We start from the raw sequence: 14149 nt of genomic DNA on the forward strand, positions 1-14149 counted from the left end.
AGAAGTCATTGGGACCAGGAGACAGTTTTTAACAGCTCTCCTTGCAATGTCGGGACACTCCTCAATGAAACAAAGATGGGAGGAAAGTCATCTGTCCACATAAATTACCCGTGGCAGGCTCAGTGTGCTACAGTGTGCATAACACAATCAGGTGTGCATTTTCTCATATTACGTCGAAATTGCCTTAAAGTATATACTTTCAAAATGCAAATTCAATCAATCATTTGCAGAACCTGTGAAGCACCTCCAGGGACCCTGGAAGTTCATGAAACACACTGGGAAAATGCTTGTCCCGTATGTTCACTCAGAAGAAATCCTGGTTGAAGATGTGCAGAGCTTGGAAAACAGCCGTCAGAGCCCTTGGGAACCACAGACTCACCCTCTTCATGTCAAAAGGAGGAACGTAGGCTTGGAGAAGGCAAGTGTTTCTCTTGGGATTAACACTCAGGCATCTTGGTTCTCAGTTGAGTTTCGGGAGAAAGAGACACGAGCCCATTAATGGGTCCACATGAATTCCTTCTTTAGGCTCCCATGAGAGAGCACGGCTGATTTAAGAGAAAGCCCAAATAAAGATTCCTATCTTCTTGCGGTATTTTAATGGTTGGTGTAAAAGTTCTGCACATTAGGAATCTGTTACGAATGAATTTGTTTTTAAAAAGTCTGATTAAAACTCCAGAACAGTGGCTATAAGAATCAGAAACAGCAGCAAACACAAGTTGAGAAACTTTCTAGCATCACTCTGGTCACGTAAGTTCTTCTGGGTCACTTGAGGTCTGGGCACCCAGCCAGGTTTGGGGGAACTGCTCTTCCCACACTGAGCCACGTGGCTTGAATGGAGAGCTCAGTGGAGAGTTTCCAATGACTCCACCTCCCCGGCGTCAGTGATTGGTTGAAGCCTGGGCATCCTCTTCAGAACTGGACCAATCATAACCCTCTAGAGCCTAGTTGTATCCCCAGGCCTGGCCAATCAGTGGCTTTGCCCGGGATCTTTCTTTTCGGAAATTTTAGAAGCCCTTTTCTCTCTCTGGTCCCAGGGTTTTTGGGGCTTGAAACCGCAAGAGGGGATTAAAACAAGAGGAAGAACTGAGCGTAGGGAGAGTAGAGACAGCTGACTTCACCGAATTTTGGTTACTTGATTCTCTACATTTCCTTTAACTGCTTGCGTTGGTTGGAGTTGGGTTTCTGTCATTTGACATCAAAGTACTCTGATGAGTGTAGGCAACACTTTGCAAATACAATGTACTGTTTCCTAAGAAAATAAACATATGCACAGAATGCAACGTATGCATAAAATGTAAGGGAAACAGAGACCTCATCACCTGAACTCAGTAGGATCCAATGACCCCAGTTTAAAAAAAAAACACAAAAAAACCCTGCAAGGAAAGGGTGGTTAATCAGGGCTTGACTTGATGATGGAATTGTGGCTGGTCAGTCTGACTTCCCCTAGCGTCTCTGAGTGTTCAAGAGGAGCACAGAAGGCAGAAATAAGCAGCCGCTGGTTGTGCAGAATTCTTTAACTCAGAGTGAAAAAAACATGAGCTGGGCTGTGAGTGCAGATAAACACACTTTCCCTACAGGATTTGTCACTCTTCAGCCACTGAAGAAAATGAATCAGAAAAATAGAAAGCCCATTGAAATTGACGAAACTGGGATGACTGCATTGGCCAGGAGAGAGAATCTGTCCCTCCATACAGGCTCCGTTTTGGTGACCATCACAAAAAGTACTTACACATGAACTACAGAGCTTGACCCAGGTACAGACAGCTGAAGGCAAGTCTGCTCTCTGAGAGCTGAACTTGACTTCCCAGGGCTGAACAGTTCCGGTCTTCTTCTACCAGCAGAGCTCTTTTCTAACCCATCCACTTCTCCCAAGCTGTCTAAATTCCCATCTCTCCCCAGGCCATCTTGGTTTTTATGGTCCAGCGCCTCAGTTCATCTGCCCCTGTGCCAACGACTCCTCAAGTTTCTCTCTACTCTCCACATTTTGCTGAAATTTTATTACAGGTTTCTCTCTACTCTCCACATTTTGCTGAGTTTTATTACAGGTTCCTGGCTTCTTGGGAACCATAGTCCTGAGCTATTTTCTATCCCCTGTGGCTTCCCAAATTTACCTGGTTTGTTACTAGAGAATCTGATCAAATAGGCCCTTTTCTGGTTCTTAACTTTGCCTCTTGCTCAAGCCCGATGATGCTGGCGGTCTCCAGTTCTTGGCTTCCAAGGTCAGCCTCCAGGGATCGACAGTCTTGGATGTTGGCATCTCCAAGGCACTCAAACTCAGTTCTGTCTTGATTTCACGCTTCAACCACGGGACATCCTGCCAACTGTCAGGCCATAAAAAGAACTAGGCCTTTTCTTTTTCCGTGCTGTGGTTTTCCTTAGGCATATACGTGTGTGCCTGCCTGTAGTAACAGGTGCGCAGACGCTCTCACTCCTAGGAACTTCTGCTCCACTAAAGCTGCAGCTGTGTAGAATCCTCACTTGGCTTTTATTTTTTATTTTTTAATTTTTTTTTAAAGGTAAGCAGTCCATTTCTAATTATTTTTCTCTTTTTAAAAAATTTATTTAATTAATTTATGTATTTATTTTTGGCTGTGTTGGGTCTTCGTTTCTGTGCGAGGGCTTTCTCCAGTTGCGGCGAGCGGGGGCCACTCTTCATCGCGGTGCGCGGGCCTCCCACTGTCGCGGCCTCTCTTGTTGCGGAGCACAGGCTCCAGACGCGCAGGCTCAGTAGTTGTGGCTCACGGGCTTAGTTGCTCCGCGGCATGTGGGATCTTCCCAGACCAGGGCTCGAACCCGTGTCCCCTGCATTGGCAGGCAGATTCTCAACCACTGCGCCACCAGGGAAGTCCTCACTCGGCTTTTAGCCACGCGAAAGCCGACTTCAGCAGAATCCACAGGTTCTCATCGCCCTCCAGTTTAATGAATAATCACAAGGAAAACACAGGTCAGCACCTACCAAGGGGTGAGCGGGGGTTGCTTTGGCTGAGTCAGGGTCTCTCTGTGGTTCCCACTTTTCTTGAATGCATGACTTTTTGGCTGCTCTTGCTCAGAAAGTTCAGGAAGCTGAGGAAATTCTCTCTTCTTGGCAAACGGCACCTCCTCAACTTTCCTTCAGGGCTTTCTTGTTTTGGAAATCGATTTTATTTACGCTACTGCAGTAGGGAGAGCACCAGAGATCCAAATCCCAGGATGTCTCGGTAGGCTGGCTTTGCCTTTGCCTTTTAGAGGAAGGAAGAGCCAGGGTACAGGTGCGATAATTTTACGGTTAAGACTGTTTTTGTTCAAGGCTTCTTCTCTCCCATAGGGGCTAACAGGCCATTGACTAACGGCCCCCAAATCCTGAGGTCGTCTGTCCCCCATTATTTGTCCCACAGATATTTACTCTGGCTCTCCCCTATGGGGAACCATGAAACAGATGTATTTGTGCAACCGTGTGCAAACTGGGGGCTTTTCATGCCGGGAGCAAGTGGCCACTCATGCTCACATGACAGCTGCCATGAAGCTGAACGGTCGTAACAATTAACGTGATGGTATATGGAGAGGATGAGTCTAGTCAGGGAGGGACCAGAGTAGGTGGAAGTAGTCGGAAAAGCCTTTCCAGGAGAGGCAAAGCAAGCACCTGTGGACGTCCAAGGATGCAGAGGGTGAGAGCTGCTGGTCAGAGAGCATGGGTTCTAGAGCCAGACCCTCTGGGTGCAAAGGCTGCCTGAGGTTTGCTAGCTGCCTGACTTAAGAAGGCAAGTTATAACCACCTTCCCATCCCCCGTTTCCTCCATAAAATGAAGTAAACACAGTGCTGAATTAGTTTTCCAACCTTGTGGCTTTAAACAATACCCACTGATTAGCTCCCTGAGCTATAGGGCAGAAATCCAGCTCAGCGTGACTGAGTTCCCTGCACAGGCTTTGCAAGGGTGAAGTTGTCATCAGCTAGGTAGAGTTCTTGCCTGGAGATTCTGGGGAAGGATCTGCTTCCGTGCTCACTCTCGCTGTTGACAGCATTCATTTCTTGTGGCTGTAGGACTGAGGTCCCTGTTTCCTGGCTGGCTGTCGACTAGGGCCCATCTTAGGCCCTGAGGGTCACTCATCTGTCCTGCCACATGGCCCCTCCATCTCCAAGTCAGCAATGGGACATCCAACCCTTATCACACGTGGAGTCTCTGACCTCCTCTTCTTTGACCAGCCAGAGAAAACTCTGCTTTTAAAGGGCTCATGTGATTAGGTCCGGCACCTGGGTAATCTCCCTATCCCAAGGTCAACCGGTCTGGGACTTTAATTACATCTGTAAATTCCCTTTACTGCAGTACCTAGATTAGCATTGGATTGGATAATGAGGTGTGTGTACACCCAGGGCCTGGCCTCTAGGGGGCGCATCTTGGAATCTTGCACCTACTTCTCAGGAAATTGTGAGGCCTGAGTTAGCAAGTGTATGTCAAGTACCTGGCACCTACCAAGCATGTCTCAGGTAGGAGGATTTGCATGCAAAGAACGACCCAGTGGAGTTCCCAGATGGATGAGAATTTGGTTGGGGTAAAAGGGGGCTGTCAGCGGTTGGGACCAATGGAACAGCTGAGGAGCATCTTTCAGTTCTTGGCCCACGGGCTTCATTCTGATGCAGCTGGAGACCGGAAGTGCCGTCCTCCTTGGATGAACACTGGTACCCTCCCTGGTTTAGGTCTCTGCTGTGCTGACGGCAATGCGACCTGAGCTTTGAAGTGAGGGAGCAGGAACCTGGAAACGGCCTCTGGATGAGCTCTCTCTGAGACCATCTGCTTGGAGCTTTTGGCTCTGAGAAGAGTGGAGAGGTTTCCTCCAGCTACAAATCCAGGGATTCAGAAACCACTACAATCATAGCTTTTCCCAACCGGCCAAGCAAGGCTCTAATTGGGAGAAAAGAGAAATGGAAGTCCAGATTCCCACTTGTTCTGCTAACCACATACAGGTGGTGACTGAGGTCCCTCTTCAAATCCCAGGAGGCTCATTTCCTTTCTCAGCCTGGCATCACTGGCGGAAGAATTGAACAAGGGGCCCAGGTCCTGCTGACTCTGGGTGAATGACAAATGGCCGGCATCCCTGAGTGAGACCCTGGGCTTTTATCTGCTCTGTGAGCTGAACTGCCTGTTCTCAATAACTCTGCGCTCCAAACGATCTGGGACCAGCGTGAGATAGCAGGAAAGAGATAAAAAGGAGGGGGTGAGAATAAGGAGATTTTATTTCCTATTCCCCGGATGCCACGGTGGGAAGAAGCTTTTTCTCCAGCAATTCCTAGACCAGACCACTCTCATGCCCAGCTGAATTCTTGCCCGTCTCTTCTGGCATTCCCCCCCACCCGGCCCCGCCCTCCGCTGCCGCTCTCCTACAACTGCTTTGGCTTCTGGATCTTCTCATAGCTTCTCCGGGAAAAACCGGAGCCAATTTACTTCCCTCAGACAGCTGTCATTTTTGCAAAGCTGTGTTTTTGCTGTGATTTTCAAAGGGAGACTCAGGGCCAGCCTTTCTTCAGCAAAGGCAAGCGGTGGAGGTGTGAAGGCGGAAGACAGGGGCATCCGATGGAGGGAAAGACACAGGTACACACACGTGTTTGAGAAATGCTGACTCGGTAAGTGCAGGAAAATATAACCTTCTTGATACCTAAGAATGAGGTCAAGAAAGAAAAGCAGAGAGTGGAAAACTTGCATGTGTGCTGTAGCTGCCGGAGTTCTTACACCAGGCAGGCATGACCCTGTCTGACCTTGACTGTCAGACCAGAGGGTTACAGAGGAACCGACCAAAGATATGAGGGCAAACGGCCAAGCCAAGGTGACCGGCTTTGACATGTCAAAGGACAGATGCTGTCTGTCACGGGCAGCTGCTGGGCGGGGAAGGAACCCAGAGCTCAGCCTCTAAGATGTAATGGCAGCAACAGCATGAACCTGGGCTCCAGGTAAGCGCCGCCCTCCACCACTGCTTTGAAAGGAAAAGGCTTCGTCTGGCTTGTTGGCTTAAGGTCTGAAATAGTGACGACCCCACTTCCCGGGCTCCCTGTGTGCCCTCCTCTTCGCCAGTCAAGAGAGGCGCCAAACGTGTTGGACCGCTCGCTGTGATCAGCGGCCAATGGCCCGACAGAGATATTTTCCCCGATTGCATTTTTAACTTGGATTGCTGCCCCACTCAGTTACATTGCGAGGGGGAAAAGAGAGGAAGGGAGGGAAGAGCAGCTCGTCGAGGAGGTCTGCAGAAAGCTTCGTGACAGCACGAGGACAGCACACCCTACCCATCGTGTCAACTACATGTTGACGTCCCGTGGACAAATACCGATCAAGAACCTGAAACATTCAAAACAGTGTATAAGCTCCATCTGCCACTGAAATCAAAAAGAGACGTGCTGCGGAGGAAAAGGCAGGCCGTGTCCTAACTCCTATCGGTGAGGAGCTCAAGTTATAGAAAGATATGTTCTGACTTCATACCAGTACTTATTAGTGTGGTGGTTTAAAATAAAAAAATCATTCACTCAGACTAATGGGCTCCTCTGGGCCACTGGGGAGGAAATGCTGATTTGGTTAGTTTATTACCTGCACCTGCTCCCGGTGAGGCAGATTGGTTTACTGCTACAATTATTCTGGATAGCAGTTAATGAGGCTAAGTAATTACTGGTAGGGTGGCATCCACAGATGTCTAGAAAGCCCTGGCTTTTCAATACTGGCTGGGTTGTGGCTACAAACAAGGGGGGCTTGTCTGTGCAAGAGGGAAACAATTGGCAAGGTCCCTCCCTGTTTTTTTTTCCTTTGCTGCTCGTTCTAATTCTGCACTGAAATCTGGAGCGTTGGTTGGCCCTGCACATCGTAGCAGGTACTTTTTAATGTGTCCTCACATCGTCAGGGCACTGTCTCACTTAAGGTAATGAGTGACTATCTCTCACAATAGAACTTGGAGTGCCATTCCAACGCACCCCGGCTAATGAGTCTGCCACGTTCTATTTTTAGCCCTGGTATATACACGTATTAAAATCCTTGCCTTGACATTTACAATGCAGTTTGGGTGAAGGTTCTCTGCCTCTGGGGTCCGGTTTCAACACTTGTAAGTGTAGCTCCCCTCCTGTTACAGCCCACAAACCTCACTTGAGATCTCAAGTATTAAAAGGCAGTGATGAATAGGTATCACAACTGTCACGTTCAACCAACCACACGAAACTACTCTGTTAGCGCCGAATACAGCAAGGTCACCAGTCCCCATCAAACCTCTGTTAAATGCCCAAGATCATTCCTGGTCAGTAAATGTGTTTTTCTGACATATAATGGCACAGAACTCAAGCTCAAAATTGTTTGTAGGCCAGATTGGTGAGAAAGACTTTTGCTTTTCTGCCAAAATATTCCCTTCGACTCTCCTTAAGGACAAAAGTAATATAGGGAAGTTTAAGGCCACAGAAATGTGAGTAAGTGAATATTGATCGACATTGACAAAAGCAAGCAACTTCTCCCACGGTCCCCCCTCAAATCCTCAATGGACGTGGAGATAATTTTCCAAGGGCAAAATTTCCTAGCTCACTGATCTGCACGTTATTGATGAAGTAAAGGTAATATCGAAAATGACAGTGTCTGAGAAGCAATCTCAAACTGCCTTTTTAGTGCGTCCAATTAGCAAGAGAATCGAGAACCACTTTCTTTTTAATATAAAATCATCAGCCAGTTGCAACTGAAACGCACCACAGTGACTTCAGCCAGTAACTCTCAATTTTTTTTCTTTTTTGCTTTCTGAAGGCCCCCTCCACCCCTGGTCAGTCTCAGCACTACAGAATAACGAGCAAACAGTTAAACTGGGCTAGCGCTGAACTTCCATAGAGATTTATGTCTACCCATCCTCCAGAGGGACTATAAAACCAGCGAAGACATCTCATTTGGAAATCTCTTGTATTAAGAAAAGTGATGGGTGCGGTCCAAAAGTGGACTGAATGATCTGTAGACCAGTGTGTACTTCAAAACAGAGTCCTAACTCCTATGAAGGCCTTCTGTCATCAGCTGAGGATCTCAGAACTGACCATTCCAGCTTCTCCAAAGGACCCTCCCACCCTGTTCTTTCACACACAAAAAAATCCTTCTTAATATTAGCCTAAATACGTTTGGCATTTTTTTCCCCTCTATATTTTGCCTTGGATTTAAAAAAATTCCCAGGTAGATTTTTATCTCCCCCGTGCCCAAATCCCCACGATAATAAAACTGCCTGCAGGTTGTAACACTCACGGGACAAGCCACGTTGTAAATAGCACAGCGTGGCGACCATTTCAGGAAACTGACCACTGACTTTCTGCCCGGCTGACCTCTCGTGATCTCTGACCCCGGGCAGAGGAATAAGCAAAGGGGAAGAGCCGGGTTGCGGGTGTAGCCTCGGTTCGTGGAAGGCGCCCAGGTCTAGAGGTAGGTGCCGGATTCGAAGCAGCTCTCTCTCGAGTTGCTCTTTTGGGGAACCTCATTCTGGAAAACCGAAGTCCGGCAGCGGCTTTCCACATCAGGACCAGGAGAAAGAGGGGGGAGATGGCCCGGGGAACAGAAGGGGCTCAGGATGGACCCCCAGGGGCTCGCGGGGAGAGGAGCTGGGAGCACCTCCTGCTGGCGCTGCTGCCCAGAAACTCTTCCTCGCGCGGAGGTCGGCTCGGGGCCGGGCGCCGGGGCGCGGGGTCTCACCTGTTCCAGCGGGCCACCTTCCTCCGGTAATAGCGCAGCGCCTCGGGGCCGGCCAGGAGCGAGTCCTCGGGCCCCAGCAGCGGCGGCTCCTCCGGCTCGTTGTACAGCGGGTGCGCGAAGAGGGCCCGCAGCTTGGAGCCGGGGCCGCCGCCGTCCGGCTCGGCCGGGGGAACGTGGCGCGCGGCCGGCCGGGGGGCCGAGGGGGCGGCGCGGCGGGCGCACGGGCAGCCGGGCGGGCGCTCCCGGGGCCGCAGCCGGCGCCGCACCCGGGGCCCGAGGTGGAAGTAGAGGTCGGCGGCCAGCAGCGCGCCCAGCAGCAGCAGGGTCAGCAGGCGGTCCCGGCGCAGCCCCGGCATGGCCCCGCCGCGGGGTGGTGGGGGGGGCGAGGCGCCGGAGCCCCGGGACGGGCCGGGGTCCGCGGGGCCGGGGCGCTCCCCGCGCGGAGAGCCCCCTCCGAGGGCGGTGGCCCTTGAACTCGGGGCCGGGGCGCCGGACGCGCGGGGGCTGGCGGCGTGGAAGGGCGTCCCCTCTCCGCGCGGAGCGGTCCCCGGGGGCCGCTGTCTCCCGGGCCCCTGTTTCTCGCACCTTCTCTGCCCCGCGCCCGGCCGCCCGGGAGTCCGCGGCAGGTGGAGGCTCGGGGCGCGGGGACGGGCGGCGCTTGCCTCTCGGAGGAGGGGGAGGGCGGCTGCGGAGCCCGGGGCGTCTCTCCGGAGGATGCGGTCGCTCGGGCTCCTCCTGCGGGCGGCGGGGACGCCCGTGCCCCCGGCTCCGCGGGCCGAGCTGGTGTGCGCGCCCGGCCCCCGGAGGAGGGTGACGCCGGGTCGCCCCCGCCCACTCCCGCTGGCACCTGCCTCCGGCGCCGCCCGCCCGCCCGCCAACTCCGAGCCCTCTTCCGGCCCTGCCGGTCCACCTGGTCACCCGCCCCGCCGCGCGCGCGCCCTCCACCCTCGCCCGGGACCCCCGCTGGCTCTGCCCGGGGCTCAGGCCGGACGCTCGGTGCGGGGAAGGGGGGCTCCCGCGGTGTGTGCGCGAGACCTTCGATTTTCATGTTGATTTCCTAGAAACAAGACAGCTCCCGGAAAGCCTGTCTCCTGTAAGATTTGCCAGGTGTGTGTGTGTGTGTGTGTGTGTGTGTGTGTGTGTGTGTGCGCGCGCGCGCGTGTGTGGTCTTTTCTCTCTTTGCATCTTCCCGCAGAGCGCCCGCTTGATCCATAAGGACTACATGTCGTGTGCATGTGCTTGGCACGTAGTAGGCGCTCGGGAAACAGCCGCTTAGCCAAGGAAAAAGTTTGACCTTTAAAAAGAAGGCACCGGTTCCACCTAGCATCTTGGCGACTTCCTGTTTGGAGGGAGTTTGGTGCCAACTGCGCCTGCACTCTACCGAGAGGAAATCTGTCTTGCAGCGAAGGAGGGGGGCGTCCACCCCCGCCCCCATGACCCCACTCCGAACTTTTGCGGTGAGCTGGGTGTGAAGGCGGGTCCGCCCACATGAATCAGGCTTTCTCCCGATATCCTGTGAGGTCACTTCTACTTCCCCACTCCATTTTCCCGTTGAGGAAGAGGGGGAGCCAGTTGCCTGGCCCTGAACTCCGGGCTCCTCTGTTTAATGACCTGGTGGGATGGTGAAGTGCTCACCGAAACCCCCCCGCCTGCTGGATGTGGAGCGAAAGGCATCTTCGCCAGAGCCGCCCGCCCAGGCAGCAGCGGTTCCCTCCCGCGTCTGGTGACCCCGTTCTTTAACCCCGTCCTTCCCTGCTGGAGTCAAGAACCCTCAGACACACTTGGACTTGTGGGCTCAGACCAGAGTTCTTGCTCCTGTGGTTCGGCCTTTGCCATGCCCATCATTTGTAAGGGAACATGGTAGTAGAACCTACCCCACAGGGTTATTGTGTGGCTTGAGCCACTTAAAGCCTGTAACTTGCTTTGAACAGCACGTGGTAAGTGTGAAAGATGTGTTTGCCAGAAATATGATTACTTCCTGGTTCCTGTCGTACACCGGGACAGGTTCGAGATGGCGAGTGGGACAAAAATAGAAAAGTACTGAAAAGGAAGATGCCAAAAAGGGACCATCGTCAGCAACACAACGTAGTGGCCTAAAATGCCTAGTCCGAGTGAGCAGGTCCGAGATGATACTATTGCCAGCTGCTCCGCTCAGCTGGGTGTGCTGGCAGGATTTTTTAGGGGGTTTTTTGAACCACCTTCTTCTTTTTCTCTGCAATTAATTTCGAACTGGTCTGCAGTTTCTAAGACACTTTGCAGCTTCGGATGTGTCTAATTAGGCATCCATGCCAGAGGGTGAAGAAGTCAGGCGTGGGTCGGTGCTGCAGCCGTAATAACCAGACTGCGTTTCTGGGCTGGCAGAGGACGTGGGCATGAAGCCACCACACGTCTTATGACTTCACTTCTCGCGCACCCATGGGGTCCTGCTCGCTCAGTAGAGTCTTTTGTGGGAGCTCAATTCAGGAAACAGTATTCCTGACTCAAGTAGGGACTATCTCAACGTGTTCTCCCTGCCCTACAAAGGTCAAGGGCAAAACCGCGTGTGGAAGTCAGATATGAAGTGTGAATAAGGTTGGGGTGGGAGAGTGGAAACCCTACAGGCAGAGGTCACTGTCCTCAGGGTTTGTCTGAATCTCTCCTTCTCTCTCCCAGAAATGAGCCTTTCCCTTCTGCCCCTGCTCTGACTCTCCACGTTTTGGGCCCTGGCTTCCTCACCAGCCTCATCTGTGTCCCTCATGTTGAGTTTAGTGATTTATTTGCTTTATGGTTTGAATTTTGTAGCCCCCCCACCAAATTTATATGTTTAAATCCTAGCTCTTAATACCTCAGAAGGGGACCTTATTTGGAAGTAGGGCCGTTGCAGATGCTATTAGTTAAGATGAGGTCGTACTGGAGTAGAGTGTATGACTGGTGTCCTTATAAAAAGGGGGACTTTGGACACAGAGGCGTATGCACATAAGGAGAATTCCACGTGAGGGTGAAGTCAGAGATCAGGGTGTTGCTTCCACGAGCCAGGGAAGGCCAAGGATGGCTAGCAAACCTCCAGCAGTTAGGTAAGAGGCATGGAGCAGATATGCCTTCATAGCCCTCAGGGGAGACCAACCCTGCCAACTCCTTGATCTTAGACTCTGGCCTCCAGAACTGTGAGACAATATACTTCTGTTGTCTCAGCTACCCAGCTTGTGGCCCTTAGTTACAGCAGCCCTTGCAATCGAATCCAGTGCACGTCTGCCTTCCTCGCTGGAGCATGACCTCCTAAAGTGTAGAAGGAGACTGTTACCTAAGGACTGGGGGCTCTGAGGACAGGGTTATTGGCTTGGGAAATGCTTGAGAAGATTTTGCAGAAGGAATGAAGGGAAATCATTGGAGGCAGGGATCTCAGGCTATACCTCTGCAGCTGTAGCCTCTCACACAGAGCCTGGTATCCCGGAGGGGCTGAACTATTGGTTACAATAAAATAACAACTTGGGACCCTGTAGGAGATGAAGAAGAAATACAAGACATGGTTCCTCCCTTCAGGCATCTCCTCTGGTTATTAGAGAAACCAGATCTGTCTGTATCCAGGAGACAATTAAGACAGAGGACCCTGGGCAGATGAGAGAATCTGAGCCACGGCAGGTATTAGGAGGAGCAAACGCAAAGGGCACTTGTGTTTCCTTTCAGTCTAGCTAAATATCAAGCCCTCTATTTCCAGGAATTAAATCATGAAAACAACAGTCAGCATTTAAACACAAGAGCTCTTCAATCTGTGAAGGTTGCACTCTTATTTCTATTGTGCACATGTTCATATGTTCCTTAAAACACGACTAGTTGTTTCTTGTTTGTGTGGTTGGTTTTCTACACTAGGCGCTAACTCCACGAGTACGGGGCCGACCTGCTCCCCCTCCTTTTCCTGCTTTCATAGGAACTCTTACATCGAAGGCATGGAGCTGAAATTAACAAACACCTGTGGAATAAATGATGCTTGTATATGTGGGTCTGTGTGTGCTCAGGTATCCAGGAGGTGGTTTGAAAAAAGAGTATTAAAAAAATCTGGACTTTTGGGACTTCCCTGGCGGTCCAGTGGGTAAGACTCCACGCCTCCACTGCAGGGGGCACGGGTTGGATCCCTGGTCAGGGAACTAAGATCCCGTATGCCGTGTGGCGTGGCCAAAATAAAAATAAAAATAAAATTTAAAAAATCGGGACTTTTAAGATCTGACCCCAGAATATGTTAAATATTATATTTAGTTAGAATATCTAAACCTTAGGAATCTTGATGGACCTATTGAAAGGGCAATAGGTAAGAGACGTATAATGAAATAACTATGCTAACTGCAGACATCTGTGTCCCTAAGAGATTTTGTTACTGTATAGATGTGTATGAGGACAAGGTTGCCTTTACCTGCTGTCTCAGTAACCAGTGAGAGAGGAGGGAAGCAATTAGACTACTGTCAATGGCAGATCCAGAATGGAGCGGGATTCAGAAAACTGATACTGATTTGGTGTTGGACTCACTCTTATCTTATTCTGAGCTAGAAAGTCCAGAATTTTCTATTCATGACCAAAACATAATGCCTCAACACAGGCCAGAGATTTCTCAAAGTGCAGCCTGTGGATCTGAATTACCTGGGGTGTTTGTAAAAAGGTAAATTCCAGGGTCACTCCCTAGATCTAGTGAATCGGGGTCTTTGGAAATGGGACCAGGAATGTGCAGTTTCAATAAGCTGATTCTTACCAGCTCATACGGTTCTGCACACACTGAGGTCCAATTCTGATACACGCTGAAGTTTGGGAATCACTGGTTGAGAGGATAGTGCTAATGAGAACAGAGTTATAGATTTGATTCCAAACGGTCCAGCTGGGATGCATTGCCCAGGGCTGGCGTTCTGACTTGTGTCATAAAGTTGAGAGAGAGAGAGTGAGTAGGGGTATAAGTTAGTTTGGTCCAGCGCAATCCATCACCACTACTGGGGAACACAAACAAACAAATAAACAAGCAACCCCAGTGCTTGCTTAGTACAAGTGTGGTCTTGCTATAAAAAGTCACGACTTTGCTGAATTACCTTCCCTGCGCCTCGGTTTCCCCATCTGAAACACGAAGCACAGATATGAGTCACCTCTGAGGTCCTTCTCAGTTCTAAAAAATGATAATTGTACAGTTTTTTCTTGTACTAGCATACAATAATCCAGCTCTTTTTGCACAACTTTATTTCCAGTGTAAAGTAAATAATTGAGGCAACGTAAGAGCACTGAGCTGGGAGTCAGGAAGCAGGAACCTCGATCCTGGCTCAGGCAATAACCAGCTCGGTGACACGGGGGCAAATTATCTGATGCCTCTGGGCTTCATTTTCCTCATATGTAAAATGAGTTCTTTAAGTTAGACGATTCCAAAATCCCCTCTTAGAATTATTATCCTTCGTGAATGATGATGAAATACGAATTAAAAAAACTAAGAGAATTCATTGCCAGCAGGCTTGCTCTAATAGAAATGCGAAATCAGTTTTTCAGATGGA

At 50.7% G+C, this 14149-nt stretch overlaps 1 protein-coding gene across 5 annotated transcripts in view; it reads right to left on the bottom strand.

Annotated features, from left to right (window-relative positions):
- FAM20A (FAM20A golgi associated secretory pathway pseudokinase) overlaps positions 1-10447 on the bottom strand; it is a 47395-nt gene extending 36948 nt beyond the window's left edge. For 3 of the 5 annotated variants that reach the window (XR_014257827.1, XR_014257828.1, XM_082442938.1), the window contains exon 1: positions 8655-10443. Coding sequence is in view for 2 of the 5 variants with exons in the window: in XM_082442938.1 (XP_082299064.1) it covers positions 8655-9010 (356 nt within the window). In the remaining 3 variants the exon portion in view is untranslated. Of the gene's footprint in view, positions 1-8654 lie in introns of all 5 variants that reach the window. The other 2 variants (XR_014257829.1, XM_082442937.1) reach the window with 2 other exon arrangements.
- Between the last annotated feature and the right edge of the window lie 3702 nt (positions 10448-14149).

The sequence above is a fragment of the Balaenoptera physalus genome (genome assembly GCF_965194825.1).
Source record: "Balaenoptera physalus genome assembly, chromosome: 20".
Lineage (NCBI taxonomy): Eukaryota > Metazoa > Chordata > Mammalia > Artiodactyla > Balaenopteridae > Balaenoptera > Balaenoptera physalus.